Source organism: Diorhabda sublineata, chromosome X (genome assembly GCF_026230105.1).
Source record: "Diorhabda sublineata isolate icDioSubl1.1 chromosome X, icDioSubl1.1, whole genome shotgun sequence".
Taxonomy (NCBI): domain Eukaryota; kingdom Metazoa; phylum Arthropoda; class Insecta; order Coleoptera; family Chrysomelidae; genus Diorhabda; species Diorhabda sublineata.
This window is the reverse complement of record NC_079485.1, coordinates 24,488,243-24,504,794: the sequence shown is the minus strand read 5'-3', so window position 1 is coordinate 24,504,794 and position 16,552 is coordinate 24,488,243. Positions and strand designations below refer to the sequence as shown.

The window sequence follows — 16,552 nt, the reverse complement described above, 5'->3', positions numbered from 1 at the left end:
ATATATATAATGCCTGTTATGACTTATCAAGTATTTTATAATGTCATAATTATTGGCTAAGGCAGGAGCAGCATTTTCAATAAAAACCAATTACTGATATAGATCAAAAGTATTTTTCTGTAGAGATATTAATTTATACAATTTATAGAGTCGTTACGAATTATATCAGTTAAATTACTACACATTATATTTAAATGTCTAGACAAGCAAATGCATCACCATCCAATAGGGGGAATTTGGGTTTGGCTTTTGAAAATAAAATGAAAGTTTAAGCGCATATTTCAAAAAGCTTGTAAATTTGAATGCAATAAGTATTCACAAAAAAGAGGTTTTATATTTGTTTAGAATAACCCAGCTAAGTATATTGTATATCAAATTAAGTAATTATTTTATTCCTTTCGGGGTGTTTATAAAATTTTTTTCTCATATTATATCATATTTTACTTTTATAAAAACACTATAGGCTAGAATTTCAATAAATCTTGTGTGGCAAAGAATAAAAGCGTCTCTCACAGGAAATTATAGATCAATTAACAGCATATGGGCTTGGCACTTTTCAAAATTTATGTCAAATGTTTTCTTCAGTTTATGGTTTACACTTGCCAAGCTTCGTCCATCAAAATAGTAAAGGTCTAATATTGATCTTATTCCTTGGAATTTACTACTCCCGAAATTAGAATGTGCCGAAACCAAAGGTGTAGTTATTTTTCGTTTAAAAGGAATTTTACCTAAAATAACTCTATATATATATATATATATATATATATATATATATATATATATATATATATATATATAGTTCATTGCATGACATAAAGTAAAATTATAGAAATACAAGCCATAAGATTTGACATTTTGTAGCATAATATTTTCATTATTTGTCTAGGATATGAATATTCATTAGTTTACTCATAATATAATTTTGGGTGTGGAAGTAATTTAATTAAAATCTTTTAAATTACTTTCCATATTAGCTACCTTATTCTTATGGGAATACCGTGCAAGTACATCGCTACATGATTACATTTCAACTCACAAACAAGAACCTATCATTCAGTATTGTATTTCTATACCATGGGCACTATAACAGAACTCTATAACATACGAATTTCAGACAAATTTTGATTTAATTATGATAGATTTTTGAGTAACAAATAATATTTTTGGTTGGTCTAATGATAAGAAAAACTGGGGAAACTATTACCTTAAAAAACAGGTTAACGTATCACATTTTAAGAATTATCCATCTCGTGATCTTTCTTCTAAAGTCTAAGACATCACCGCGTAAATGTCAGTGTCATCGTGCGGAGAGAGAAATACACAAAAAGTAGCCTGTATTCTTCAAATTTTCACAACAACACTACACCAACATCACGCAACGTGTCGGGTTAGAATAAATTACTTTTTAACTGGACACGGTATGCCAATAAAAGAAGCAGGTGCGTGATTTTGCATCATCGATCATCCTGATTCCTAAATCACGATCAAAAAACTGATAACAAAATGGTTTTCCCTGTAGGGTCTATATCTATAATACCGATGCCTCGAAAACTACAAGTAGAGAGAAAACCCCATAAGTTGAAATACTAATTGACAGCAAAGCGGCGCTACAAGCACGTGACTCCCCGTTAATGAGTGAATGAAGATATCAATCAGCACACTCTGACTAAATAATTAGATCAATTTTATATAGGTACGTGGTCATTCTGGAGTACATAGCTATTTATTGGCAGATTAGCTGGTAAGAGAGGAAGGAATAACCCCCTTCATTGGATTAAAGCCATTCTTTGGTTCCCCAGCTAGCCATCAAGCGATTGCAGTAGAGTAATGGGAAGAGAAGGGGAAGATTAGATTCTGACGAATGGTCGAGGGATAAAGATAATTTAGATTATTCCTCTCCCATTTAACGGACTGGTTTACAAAAAAGATTATCATCTGCGGAACATGGAAGTCGTTTCAAATTATAACTGTCACTTCTGCCAAGAAACCACTGTTGCCTTGCCTTGGCTCGTGTTTGAGAGGTTTGTATCGTCTCATCGCCTGTCCTCTAATCTAATTAAGGCTCGTGCAGATCAAAGCGGTACCGGCTCTAGTTTTGCATGGGCACGGTGCTGAGACTAGGTGCTTCTATCCCTTGATTCTTGAAAAAGCTATAATTTATTTTACTTTCACTTATCAAAAATAAAAGAAGCAGTAAAACTATCTCATCTTTTGATTATTGCATTTATACAGATTTACGTTAATTATGAAATCTTCTAGTAAATAATTCTCATATTGAGTCGTTAAAATTATTGTGTATATACGTCTTTGTTCGGTTATTTTCAGTTCTTTACAGCGTTAATGTTTTCTTGACAATATAAATATAAATAAAAAGTTTTAAGAGGTGCTGACAGTTCAGATTAAAGCCGCCGAATGTAGCTTGTGTTTTCAGTACTAGAATAAACTAAAATAAATCTACCTGTTATACTCGATTAGCTAAAATAAACAAACACTTAGATACATTTTCATATATAATAATAACAGAAAAAATGTTATTTAGTCAAGAGAAGTCATATTTTAAAATTGCAAGATTTTTTTTTCTTTTTAGATTTGTCCTTAGTTTTTTTAAATTCGCAGTTCAATAGTACAGTTTATTTATTATTATAAGGTTAGTCAATTGCCTTTAGGTAAACATGCGGAAGTTGAATACTTTTGAAGGCATTGAGTATATATTAAAAACAAACTATTAGTCATTCCATAACAATATTTATGCAGAACTGGAAATTGATTGAAAGATTAATTAATAGGAATCGTTTCAAATAGAAATAAGACTTCTTAAAATTAAATGATATATCATTACATTTTTTTCTTAACTTTGTTTCATTGTTTGTTAATGAATCCGCAATCTCACTACACAATTTTTTTTAATTTTGCTGTACACCTCGAATCATTTTCAAACTATTTCTAAATAGAATGTATTTTCAGTTCTTAATGTTCTATTTTGATTAAGAAGCTCACTTCAGTCAGAAAAATGAATATTATGCCTTTCACATTTGATACCTAATTTTTATCAAAAATTAAGACGTTTTCATAAGTGAAAATTCCTACGCCCCAATTCAAATAAGTCATAACTTGTTAAAACTAGTCTCTAATTCCATGAGTACAACCTTGTTTGTTTTCCTTTAATAATTCTTTCTTTGTTTTTTGACGACTACAATAATAAAACTTTTTTTGAACTACGGACTCCGTTTATTGGGATGTGCAAAAGATTTCAATGAAAAGTGTTACCATCGATTGCAGATGGAATGAAACTAATTAGACGCTTTACCATCATTTGAACATACCTTCCATCATCTATCGAGCCACGACATCGCATAATGAACGCTACATTCAACATCTAATACAGGAGCTATACAAAAATAGTCCAGCTACAATAATATTATCTAATATCTGTTCCCCAAGACCTACTTCAAAGTAGACTAATGTAGAAGAAGGAGAAACATTCCAATTTGGAATGGAATGGAAACCTTAGTACCTTCCAAGCGAAATTCCTAACCATAGAAGTTGTGCGCAATAGGGGGTATACAGAGGAATGAAAGCCAATTATCCGGCGAGAAAGAGTAGAGGATCTTAAAAAAAACTAAGAAAAATGGAAAACTTCAGTTGAATAATCGAATGGAAGTCTATATCAAGACTTTCATGGTCGCAATAAGTCTAATAAATGCAACGAAATCGAAAAAAAGAGGATAAAAATCCGGAGAACTTAATTTCTGGATGTACCAGGCCGCATATTCAAGTCGACTGATTCGAAAACTGCGATTTAACCACTCTTAAGCACAAGGAATGACATAATATTAATATATCTTTTTATATCACAGGTTATGTGCCCCTTAGATTGTTAATTTATCTAATCTAAATTTGTGCTGAATCTGGTGTAAAAGTTATTGCTGAGATACTCGTATTCATTACAAAATTCGTATTCATATTAACCAATTCTTTGGAGTAATATTTTTCTTCGTGTATGCAGGTCAGTGAACACATTAATTTGCATGTTCCAAATAGCATCGAGCGAATATTTCGCATTTCGTGTTACGTGATATACGCAAATGAAGTAGACAAATGTTTAATTGTTTAATTTAGATAATTGATGACTTTTAAGGTTGTTCCTTGTATAGACTAACAACAAGGACGTCTGTATGTCTATATTGAATGATCGTCACTAGGACTATAAGTATTTAGTTTTTTATCTTTTCGGATATAGTATTTAAGGTTGGCAACTAAATACTTTCGCTTTTTACCGATAGAGAGCCTTGCTTTATTTTTTGAATAAAAGTGCTGTACTTTGCCGTTTGTCACGTGATACTGGTCACATTGACGTAACTTTAGAAGCAAGTAGTGCATTTTCATTAAAGCTATCAGTTGTGGTTTAACTTTAAATGGAGTGCAGAAACGAACATTTTCGGCATATTTTACTTTTCTATTTCAGTAGAAGAAAGAAAGCTGCGGCGGGTCACAAATCAATATGTGAAGTTTATGTTGCTGATTGCTTAACACAGCTCACTTATCAGAATTGGTATAAAAAATTCCGTTCTGGAAATATTTGCCTCAAAGATAAGCAACGTTCTGGTCAGCGTACTGAAGTTAATGATGACCAAATCAAAGTCAAAATTGAAGAGGATCGTCATATAACTGTTCGAGAGGTTGCGAGAGATATGCACCTTAAACGAAATGAAACCGACCCTTTCTCGAAAAGAATCATCACTGGTGATAAAAAATGGGTCCTGTACAGTAACATAGTTCGAAAACGATCATGGAACAAATACGATGAACCAGCACAAACCACATCGAAAGCTGAAAAACAACAAAAAACCTCGTGCTGTCAGTTTGGTGGGATTACAAATGTGTTGTGTTTTGTGAGCTGCTTCTAAGGAACCAAACGATCAATTCTGATGTTTACTGTCAACAATTAATGAAACTAGATGAACAAATCATAGGAAAACGGCCAGAATTGTCTAATCGGTAAGGTTTAGTGTTCCACCATGATGTTTGATGATGTTTGAAACCCTTCCATAAAAAAGTTTAATCCACGTGTTCAAAGTTGTTATTTATGAAATCCCTATTTTGGGGGAGATTTCTTTTTTCTGTCAATTTTCGTATACTTTTTTCAATTTTTAGTCTATTTGAATGTTAATTTTTTCACTACAATCAATTCTGATGTTAACTGTCAATAATTAATGAAACTGGATGAATCAATCAAAGAAAAACCAGAATTTTCTAATCGGAAAGGTTAGGTTGGTAACTCGTGGGAAACTATTGGAGCTTGGCTGAGAGGTGATGCCACATCCCCTATACAGTACTGATATGGCACCATCTGATTACCATTTATTTCAAAGTTTGCAGAATTCTTTGAATAGTCAAATTTTCACAAATGACGTTGACCTTCAATCAAAATTTTATGAGGGCGAAATGTTATTGAGCAAAATAGGAAATATATACATGATTCAAAATTATTCTTTGCTAAAAATATTTTATACTACAAAACCGAAATTACTTGGTCGCCAACCCAATAAACTCTTAATTTAAATGCGGAAACCTTGCAAGTATTTATTATTAACGCATGGTAATCAACTGAAATAGAAATTCGAACTTTGGAAATGGTTGAAGTATCTATTGAATGAAATACATTAAAGACATTTTTCTCCCAATCTCAGTGTTGTTAAATCTGAATCTCAATGAAATCAAATTGAATCACAAGAACTTAAAAGCCCCTAGTTTATTTCTATTTTTAGTAGTTAGGGTAAACAAAAAATACAACAAGAATTCGATACAATGGAACATATCTTTTGATTTTATCCAATGAACTTGTTTAATCACTGGTCAAAAAATTTTGAAACGAAAGTTTCGAGCTGTAATTACTAGTTTGTCATTAATAATTTGTGATTATTTCTAAAACGTTTTTGGTGTTTCATTAAAAATTAAAAAACATTAAAATAAAAATTACCGTAGTAAATATCATTAGTACTAATTGATTTCAAAATACAAAATTACATGACAGTGTTAACAAAATATGAAATATATATAAATGATTATATACTTCATTCAAAATGTTGATGATTTAATAATTTTTAAACGATTTATTTGTCGTTTACCATCAACGGCGATAAAGGAAGCTTCATAACTAGACAAACTGTTCATAAAATGTTTAATAGTTTCTTTGTCGTAGACTGTAAACGAAATTAGCCCAACATAAAGCGAAGCGAATACAATTACGAGGGCTGGTATAGAATATACAGTGGAAAAAATCTACTAGCAATGTTTGCTTTATCGAAACCTGACGTACCAACTTATACTATTTGATATATTTTCACCTTTTGAAATATTGATATTATGGTTAAATTTGAATTGCTAGTAATTTTTAGATTTTTATTGTTGCTTACATCACAATATTCTGTCAATTATTTAGAATTCACAAAATACGACGTTTAGGGCAAAAGTAATTTTTTTGGTTAATATGTGACACATACAAACATGTATGTCGTCTAGAAGTATCGCAGGAATAGTTTCTATGTAGAACATCATATGGCTTTATGATAGCTGATAGCAACGCAGAGTCCGTTGGTGAGTGTCGTGCGAGATGGTATTAACCCTGCGACGTTGGGTATGGGAAGAATTCGAGCACCAACCGAAATTCACATTTTGACTTTGGCAAAGTTGAGAACCAGTGCGTGGTAGGCGGTTTGAAACACGAGATAATAAATTCTGAATATTTTCTGAACGATTCAAATGCGCATTTGAATCGTTTTGTTTAGAATATGTTCTGAACATGAAATTCTCCACGAACGATTTATGAACATCTAGTTTGACATTGATATGCTCTGTGGCATATCTAAATATCATAAAAATGGCAAGTAGAATGACTACACAAGCGTCGGAATAAACATCCTTACCCAGGTCCGAGGATACAACGGACGTAATCAGAACACGTTCGAAATAAGAAATTTGTGCTCCAAGAATTTTCAATTCGGAACTTGTTTTATTAGTACCGCGAACGTACTATTCAAAACTGCGCAGGAATCTAATAACACAACATGCTCAGGATCATTATCACGAACTAAGCTATTATATATTGAAAAAAGGCCTGTATTTTCAGTTGTCCAATAAAAAATTTTTCTCGTGTCTGAATATAATAATTTATAAATGGAAAAACTCCTTTCCACATCAACTGGTGTCATAGGAGCATTTTTATAATTGCTGATTATTGCAGGATCCGCAAAATTTTCCAATCACAATTTTGAATTTCTTAAAAACTATGCCTCTGTTTTGCCGGTGACATTTTGAAAAGCTGCATCAAATATTTTTATTAGCTTTTTACTTCGGGTTAATGAAAATTTAGATTCCTCTATTTGTGTTATTGTTCTAGAAACAAAGCTATAATTCGTTTTAATAAACGAAAAGGTTGATTCCTCAGACAATTCTGAGATTAAATCTTTTAGTTGACAAAAAAAGCGGCTTCCAACCAAGTGCCCCATCTCTTGTAACAATAGGTGAGGTGTTCAGTAGATTTTCTTCATAGAACTGAACTTTTATGGTGCCGCATTTGACAAAATGAGCAAAAAATTATCTCCAGGAACAGGCGTAGGTAGAAAAAATGTTAAAAGAGTACAAATCTGGCCACTGTCAACGCATTTGTTTTTTCTAACTCCTTAGAATCAGCGAGGTAAGATTTTGGCAAAATGTTCTCGCAAAGAACACCTATCAATAATTGAGCAGTATAACATTCCCTAGAATATAAAGTTTCTTAGTAGGATTTATTCACATTCAATTTGCAATAGTTTTAGAAAAAAGATGTGAAGTTTTGATTACGAAGCTTTGACTATAGAATTTTTTATGTCATCATTGCGTGACATAAGTCTCGGTTAAATATGTCTTGTTCATCTAGCTTTTTACTAATAAAAATCTGTTTCAAAGCATAAAATAAATGAGAGCTGACACACATTGGCCTACACTTTATGTAGACCGCCCAAGAGAACTCCGGGTTAAGGGTTTAAAACGAATAATTTTGAATTTCAGATTTGAAATACCCATACATTTTCTTTGAATTGAATATTAATTATCTACTGTAAGATTATTTTTTTGAGCCTTGCAATTAAAGTACCTATAAAATTATTTTTATCTTGAAACTATGTAAAAATCTACTACAAATTTTCAAAGTTAATTTCGTTATTCATTGTAGTTTTCTTGTGTATACTTTATATTTAGATTTTATTTTATTTGTGTCTTTATTTAGTTATTTGTATGTTTGCTTTATAATTTTTTACAAGCTTTTGTATGGAAATTGTAAACAATTTTTTGACAATAAAGCGTTTCTCCCTTTCTCCCTCTCCCTTTGTATGTAAAATTTACGCTCATGTTTTTAAGACGGAATACTATTTCTTATTCAGTCCAATCAAGTAGTGTCAACGATTTTTGCACGAATTTTCAAACTATGTATAAAAAAGTGTTATTGAAACTTTACTTGATGATGTTTGAAACCCTTTTATAAAAAAGTTTGATCCACGTGTTCAAAGTTGTTATTTATGAAAGACTCCCTATTTTGGGGAAGATTTTTCTATCAATTTTCGTATACTTTTTTCAATTTTTAGTCTATTTGAATATTAATACTTCCACTACGATAAATTCTGATGTTTACTGTCATTAATTAATGAAACTGGATGAAGCAATCAAAGAAAAACCAGAATTTTCTAATCAGAAAGGTTTAGTGTTCCACCATGATAATGCAAGGTCTTACACATCTTTGGTAACTCGTGGGAAACTATTGGAGCTTGGCTGAGAGGTGTCATGTATAAAAAAGTGTTATTGAAACTTTACTTGATGATGTTTGAAACCCTTCCATAAAAAAGTTTAATCACGTATTCAAAGTTGTTATTTATGAAAGATTCCCTATTTTGGGGAGATTGCTTTTTTCTATCAATCTTCGTATACTTTTTTTACTTTGAATGTTTATTTTTTCACTACTTATGTTTATAATTCCATGTAATGATGATATATTTATAAACTTTTGATTTTAGGATTCGTCCTCAGACACCTCGCGAAATAATCGACATGTGTCATATTTGCACCACGGTTACACCCGGGGAACCACAAGTTACTCTAGGGAGTGATAAGGCCTTTACCTATAACTATGTTTTTGATATGGAATCCAACCAAACTGAGGTTTACGAAACGTGTGTGGCATCTCTAATCGAATCTTCTCTTGAAGGGTAACTATGTTAATATTTTTGTTAGGGTGAATATTTTCAAATTTCTATAACTTCTTACTTATAAGACCTTCTTATATGTTGTTATTTTATTATTTTATAAATTTCAATATATCTAATGGTGCCATAGTATTTTTCACAATAAAGTGTCTTTACTACCGAAACTTATTTAATATCAAAGTCGTAGATTTATGGCTATTTATTGAGAAGACATTGTGCAAGGTTGCACTATTATATTATAATACCTTACATTTTCCTTATAATTTGAAGAGAAATTTGAATTTTATTTATTTGATTTGGTTAACATTGTTGTATCATTGTTGGGTTTGAAATTTTAATATGATGGGATTGTTGAATTTCAATCTTCAATATACTTAATGATACACAATATATAAATACATGAGTACATATCTTTATATATATTTATTTATTACTATTAAATATTATTATTAGATATTATCTATTAAAATTTTGCTATCGTTACTATTTTTTATATTAATGGTTAGTTTTCTACGGGTTGCTTTCGCAAAAAAAATCTTGTATTTTACTGTAACTTGGTATATTTTTCATTTGGCGACTATGACAGTATGCATTATCTACCACAACAGTTATTCGGTGGTATATTCGGCATTTATTTTAAAATCAATCTTTGAAAACTATCCATACTGAAATCCGAGGAATTCTTGGCTGCTAAAAACAGACATTCTGGTACCCATCATTCTTCTGTTCCCGCATGTAGAATAGTTATTCTTCTACTTTTATTAAACGCAGAAATTTTTTTGAACTATCATCCCATCCTTCAGTGGGTGTATCATGAAGTTTTTGCCAGCCCTATAACTTTATTATTATTTGACTTTTGTATATTCCTTCGAAAAAAAACCCAAACGACGTAGAGTACTCCACAAAGTTGTAGTAGAACAATTAATCTCACTATCACTTTCTTGGAACAGTCCTCTGAAAGAGGCAACGTTGGCACTTTTTGTTCTGCATACATTCCATAAATATATCAGTGAATCAAGTCTTCTTATGAGAAACCAATGCACTTGTCTTTTCGTATTTTTTTAAGATCTATCGAATTATTCACAATTTTTCAAACTCTACTTTCAGGGATGATAAGTTTTTTCTCGTGGCTTCACTCTACTAACTTTAAGTAAATACTTTTGAATATCATTTTTGCTTAAACGGGCCAACATTTGCGTTATTTGTTAGACGTTTTGAAAAGCACTATCTTCATAATACACAGTTTCATAGCTCGAAATAAACTGGCACAGAGAAAGGTGTTGGGACTATACATAATCCTACTTTATAAGGGTAAGGTAAGCTTAGATCGTGAAAAATTTTATACTTATAGAAAAATTACAAGTGAGGATAAAAAAATATTTTGTGTGATTTTCATGTTGTATGACTAATATATATATATATATATATATATATATATATATATATATATATATATATATATATAATTATGCAAATTGTCAATGTCAAATTATATTTTTCAAAGACCGAAAAAGGTCGAAACGTCAATATTTTCAACTATTTTGTATATTCACTTTTAACTAAAAGAAATCTGAAACCAAGAAGTTTTGTCAAAAAGAAAATATATGGTAGTAATAAGTTTCCTTCTACAAAAGGAGAAAATTGTATGAACAGACGGTCCAATTTCTTCTGAGTACCACTAGAATGACAGTAAATTTGATGACTTCCAAACCCTTTTTCAAAACAAGAATAGAAAAGATCAACCCTTAGTTTTAATTCATTATTAAAAAGTGATGTTATTGACATTAAGAACATAAATTTTACAATTTCATATTTTCGGTGTAGAATTCTTTTCAGTATTTTGAGAAGTTCAAAGACCAGTTTTAGTTAATTAGCGATGTAGAAGTTAAAATTAAACGTCATGTCAGGTCGCTTGCCAAGCAGATTTGACTAATTGTGACTGTTATTATCCAGATTTCCTGAAATGCTTCATTCATGTGGAACACATCATAATTTTCAACATTATGAAATTGTTACAAAATTATACGAGGGTTTTTGAAGTATGGCTAGAATTAATTACCTGCATGTAGCACTTGGTCTTCACTTTAGATAGCAGTTCATTAAATTTGAGATACAACATTAATGAATAGATTATGTAGGTGTGGAAACGTATTTATGTTTTTTAGAAATCCATTGGTTCATTAAACTCGTGTTTAAAATTAGTACTCTTTAAATTTTCTCGCAGAAAATAGTATAGCTAGATGCAGAGTATGTCGCACTACTGAAAATTAGAAAATACAGAATTTCGTAATATCAATTTAACTTTTGTTTGGAAGGCATAATGAGGGGAATGTATTCTAGTCGAGGGAGGATAATTCTATACCCAACGTTACAAATTTTTGCACTCGCTAATAATGTCAAAAATAGGAAAATGCCTATTTGGAAGCTGCACGGATATTTAAGAGGCAAGGACTGTGGGACTTAACAAGAAAGAAACTGAATATATGGTGATGGAAAGTGGAAACAGTATGGTTTTGGTGACGGAGTTTAAATATTTTGTCCCCATCATTATTGTAAGAAGATAAGAGCTTGGACTGTCACTCAAAATTAGGAAAAATTACTTATTACTTTCGAAAAGAAGATCCTGATAAACAAGTGTGGACCAAAAAAGGACGAAGATATTTGAGGAATTAAAAGTAATTAAGAGTTAATAAGCTTTCAAAAAAAAGACACAAGGAACACTATACAAACTAAACGAATACGATGGCTCGGGTATCTAGAGCGAATGAATAAAAAAGGGCATCGAAGAACATCTATAGAAGAACATTAGAAGGAAAAAGAGGAATCGGAGCCAAAGAAAATGTGGTTGGATAAGTTAAAACTAAAAAGATTGGAAGTTAAGAATTGGGAAAACAAGGCCAGCGATGGGGCGAAGTGGAGCTGTGTGATGAAGGAGATCAAGGTCCTGCATTTACTGTAGAGCCGAGAAGTAAGATAATGATGTTCCAAAAATAGTTTATCACATGCCATTTCAGTTCAATAGAAATTATATATGAATGGACAGGAAAAAGGTGTATTTGTCTATTTCAGTTCCATTTTCAATTAGAGAAAAATACAAAATTTTTGTGAATAAGGTAGATGGGGCTATAGTTATGCTCTTCAATTTAGTAATGGATAAAATAATATACTCCTAGCAAAATTTTAAAATAGGAAATATTAATGTGGAGGAAATAAATGAGTGTAATGTTTTTTTTTGGTATCTTATTAATATTCCTTTATTAAATCGTAGGTATAATGCCACTGTTCTTGCATATGGTCAGACAGGATCGGGAAAAACTTACACAATGGGCTCAGGATTCGATGTCGAAGTGAAAGAAGAACAAAAAGGAATCATTCCAAGAGCCATTCACCATCTTTTCGATGGGATCCATTCCAGAATTCAGAAGGCACAATCAGCTGGAATTTTACCACCTGAATTTAAAGTATCCGCACAATTTATGGAACTTTATAATGAAGAAGTCATTGATTTATTCAATCCTTCATATAGTAAAGTAAGTTGCGAAAAAGTAGACTATAATTATGTATAACTAAAAAAGTGAATAAGAGATTGGTGAATAACTTCTTGCGAAAACTGGAATGAATTTTAATAGAACAATTTCACTACTGCATTGTTTAAATTTACAGGGGTGTCTCGTAAGAATGTCGGTTTTCATACGTGAAAATCCCTTCTCCTCAATTTAAACTTGTTAACGGTAGTTTCATTTCTATTAAGAGTACAGTTGCTTTATTTTCTTTTATTCAATCATTCTGTCTCTGTTTTTTGACGACTTAGACGTGTTTTTATAATAAATTTTATGGATACGATAAATATGTATAGTTACATTATTGGAAGCAAAAGTTTAAAGCAGCCGATCAGCACGTTGGTTTAATTGTATTAATACTGAATATATGACGCTTTAAGATGTTTTCCATTCAGATCGTTCATCTGAATGGGATATTGAGGTTACAAGTAAAGCAATAGAAAACCAACCCAGTATCACACTCGCTGATTATCGGACTCCCTTGGACCTTCTAAAGATATCATATATTGTTATTCATATGTTATTTTTTTGATTTTGGAACAAAAAGTATCTTGTAGTACTTATTTAAAATGGTTGAAATTTTTTTTATGTCAAACATTAGCTCTACCTTAACTGTTCAAGATGTTCTCCGAAAAATTTTCTCTACTTTTGTATTGCCAATTACTTTAGTTTCAAGTAATGGCAGAGGAGTTCGAAAACTTTTTAGCAAAAAACAATATCAAATACATAACTGAGTCCTCCTTATTCTCCAGCATCTAATGGTGCAACAGAAGACGCTGAATTGAAAAAACCTTGAAATCATCTCTTAAAAAGGCTTTAGGATCAAATTCCGTACTAATTCAGTATTATGCGGGTTCTTCTTAGATTATAGGATCATTTCGTATCATACCACAACTTAATTGTCAACGCTTTTACCTGCTGATAATATCGCAATTCTAAAAGAAAACGTAAATAGAAATGTGTTAATAAAAAAAGGTAGAAGAAGCTCAAATTATTTAAGTATTAGTTAAAAATTACAAATGTGTTCACAAACCAACTTTTATTAAAGAAGTTATTATCAAAAAATGGCGCTTAAGGTCGTATTTGGTGGGCATACCAGAATTGGAAAAAACAACGATACGCTAATCCATTGAAAATTATGTTACTAGGAGTAGAAGGCTATCATTATTGTTGAGCCCCGATTCTTGCACTGCCGAGACGTTAGCCGAGGTTGTGCAAACTGGGCCAAACATATAATGGGTCTTCTGCTCCGAGTGACATATACATATACTATATTTTATTCAAACGGAGGTGTACATCGAAATTCTTCTCCTTGAGACATTTTTACAAAACACTTTTCAAAACTGAAAACCATCAAATTAAATGACATTTCCTGCATACTTGGTTATAACGCCCATAATAAAAAGTTGCTATTGTTCCTCATTATTTTGTTACTAGTTATTAGTAAAAGAATAGGTTATTTCTACGAAAAGAATATAGATATTATTATACGCTTGAAGAAAAAAAATATTTCATATTTCATTTTATCTTAATCCCAACTTGCCTCAATTCTAATAATATTCATACTGAACACACTGTTTAAACTACAATTACACTGTCTGATGCGCGTTTCGATAACCAAGTTATCGTCTTCAGAAACTTTTTACCTTCAGACACTGAAGACGATAACTTATCGAAACGCTCGTCAGACAGTATAATTGTGAGTCTTGGTGTATAATAGTGTAAACAGTGTGTTCAGTATCAATTCTAGTGTTTGTACAAATGAGCTTAATTTACAAATTGATACGGAATTTAATGTACTAAGTGTATATATAAGTAATGAGATTAGTAGTAGCGATATAGAATAAGAAAATGAAAATAAATAAGGAACAAACAATATCTGAGTATAATAAAAATTTAAAGAGAAATGAAATTGTTGCAGAAGAGAGAAGACCAGAAATGGTTATAAAACCTATTGACTATTATTTGGATATGAGTAAAACAGTTCAAATATTCCGCTTTAGTTTTCATAAATATATAAATATTAATAAATATATAAATATATAAAAGAGCGGTTTCTTATTGAGAACGTGTCAATGAAATACCAAAGTGGACTAACTTTAATATATTTTCCGGATTCATGGAATTCAAAATTCAATATTCATGAGTTTAAAAACTTTTACAAACATTAATAATATCAAAAATCACAGGAAATCTTCATTAATTATTTCCCAGACGATGAATACATAAGTATTCGAAAGCTTGGAAAATATATTAAAGTTAGTCCACTTTGACGTTTCCTTGCCACATTCCCAATACGGTACATGCGCAGGTAAGCATTGTATCATGTTATAATTCGTTCCTTCTCTTAACATCCGAATGAACCATTTAACATTCTCGACTTAAACTTTGACTTTTATTCAGGTAAGATCTGTAAAAGTTGTTGAATAATGTCATACGCATTAAACGAGATACAAGCGAGATGTCGAGAAGTATGTAAACAGCTCATGACTGCCGTAAAATGATCGTGTTATTAGATGCATTGTTACTTGCGATGGTAACAAGCAATTTGGTTTCAGAATAAATGTAGAAAAGACTGCAGTAAGGGCACTCAAACAAAAAACGATAAACATAGAGATATAGGATTAAAACGTTGAAAATGTATTGAAACGCAAATAGAAAATACAGGTAATTAAAACGCAGAAATTACCAAGAGAATTAAAAATGTCTTAAGCACATATTACAGCATAAACAACTGCCTAATAAATAAAAGAGAAGTCCTTACGGATCAATATTAACCTATGGCTGCCAAACATGGACTCTCATTAATAGACAAAAAAGTGTATCGCAAGCAGCAGAGATGAAATATTTGAGGCGTATGAGAGGTGTAAAAAAAATGTTACGTTAACAAATTAACAAATACGGAAAGATCTGGAAATTATGTCACTTATGGAATTCATTGAGTAACGACAGTTGAGTTGGTGGGGTCATTTATAAAGAAAGGAAGATGCAAGATCAGTAAAGAGAGTATGAGAAGCAAAAGTAGGCAAAAACAAAAAAGAGGGAGACCTAAAACGACATGGTACAAAGACAAAAGAGGTACAATGTGGAGAGAAGCAAAAATAAAAGCAATTACCAAAAAAATATAACCACACCATATGGTTTATGTGGATCCGATATATTAATATGTTTTCCCAGCTTTCGAATACTTATGTATTCATCGTCTGGGAAATAATTGATTTTGATTCATTTGATTTTCGTTGATTTTTGATAGTATTAATATTAATATTCAAATTGACGTTGATATTTCTATCAATCAATCAGTCTATCTGGTGGAATTATGAAGGTTTAGTGAACTTCGAAATTATTCCAGATGATCGAGCTAATCTATGAAGTTTTATGAAGAAAGATCCAGGTTCAATTAATCGAAAGCGGAACTTGCACAGTCAGATTACAATGGTTTTACCAAGGTCTCAAAGAGCTTGCTGACGTTGGATTAAAACTAGAATACGATGAGCTGTTCTTTGAATACTAAAGCTTTATTTTAGTAATTATTCAATAAACAAAGTGAACATTGGAAATCAACAGTATTTCTGAGTCACCCTCTTTAAACAATTACTAAATAGAAAATATATTAAACTTCTATTTACAGATTGCTTTGAACTATGCTATATATATATATATATATATATATATATATATATATATATGTTCGTTTTTCATAGTATATTGAGATAATCATAAACGCTATAAAGTCAAATTTGCTTCCTACATAAC

At 31.1% G+C, this 16,552-nt stretch overlaps 1 protein-coding gene across 1 annotated transcript in view; it reads left to right on the top strand.

Moving 5' to 3' along the window:
• LOC130450709 (kinesin-like protein KIF21B) overlaps positions 1-16,552 on the top strand; it is a 73,905-nt gene that overhangs the window by 46,549 nt on the left and 10,804 nt on the right. Inside the window, exons 3-4 of the mRNA XM_056789288.1 lie at positions 9,048-9,239; positions 12,505-12,766. Coding sequence (XP_056645266.1) covers positions 9,048-9,239; positions 12,505-12,766 — 454 coding nt within the window. The remainder of the gene's footprint in view (positions 1-9,047; positions 9,240-12,504; positions 12,767-16,552) is intronic.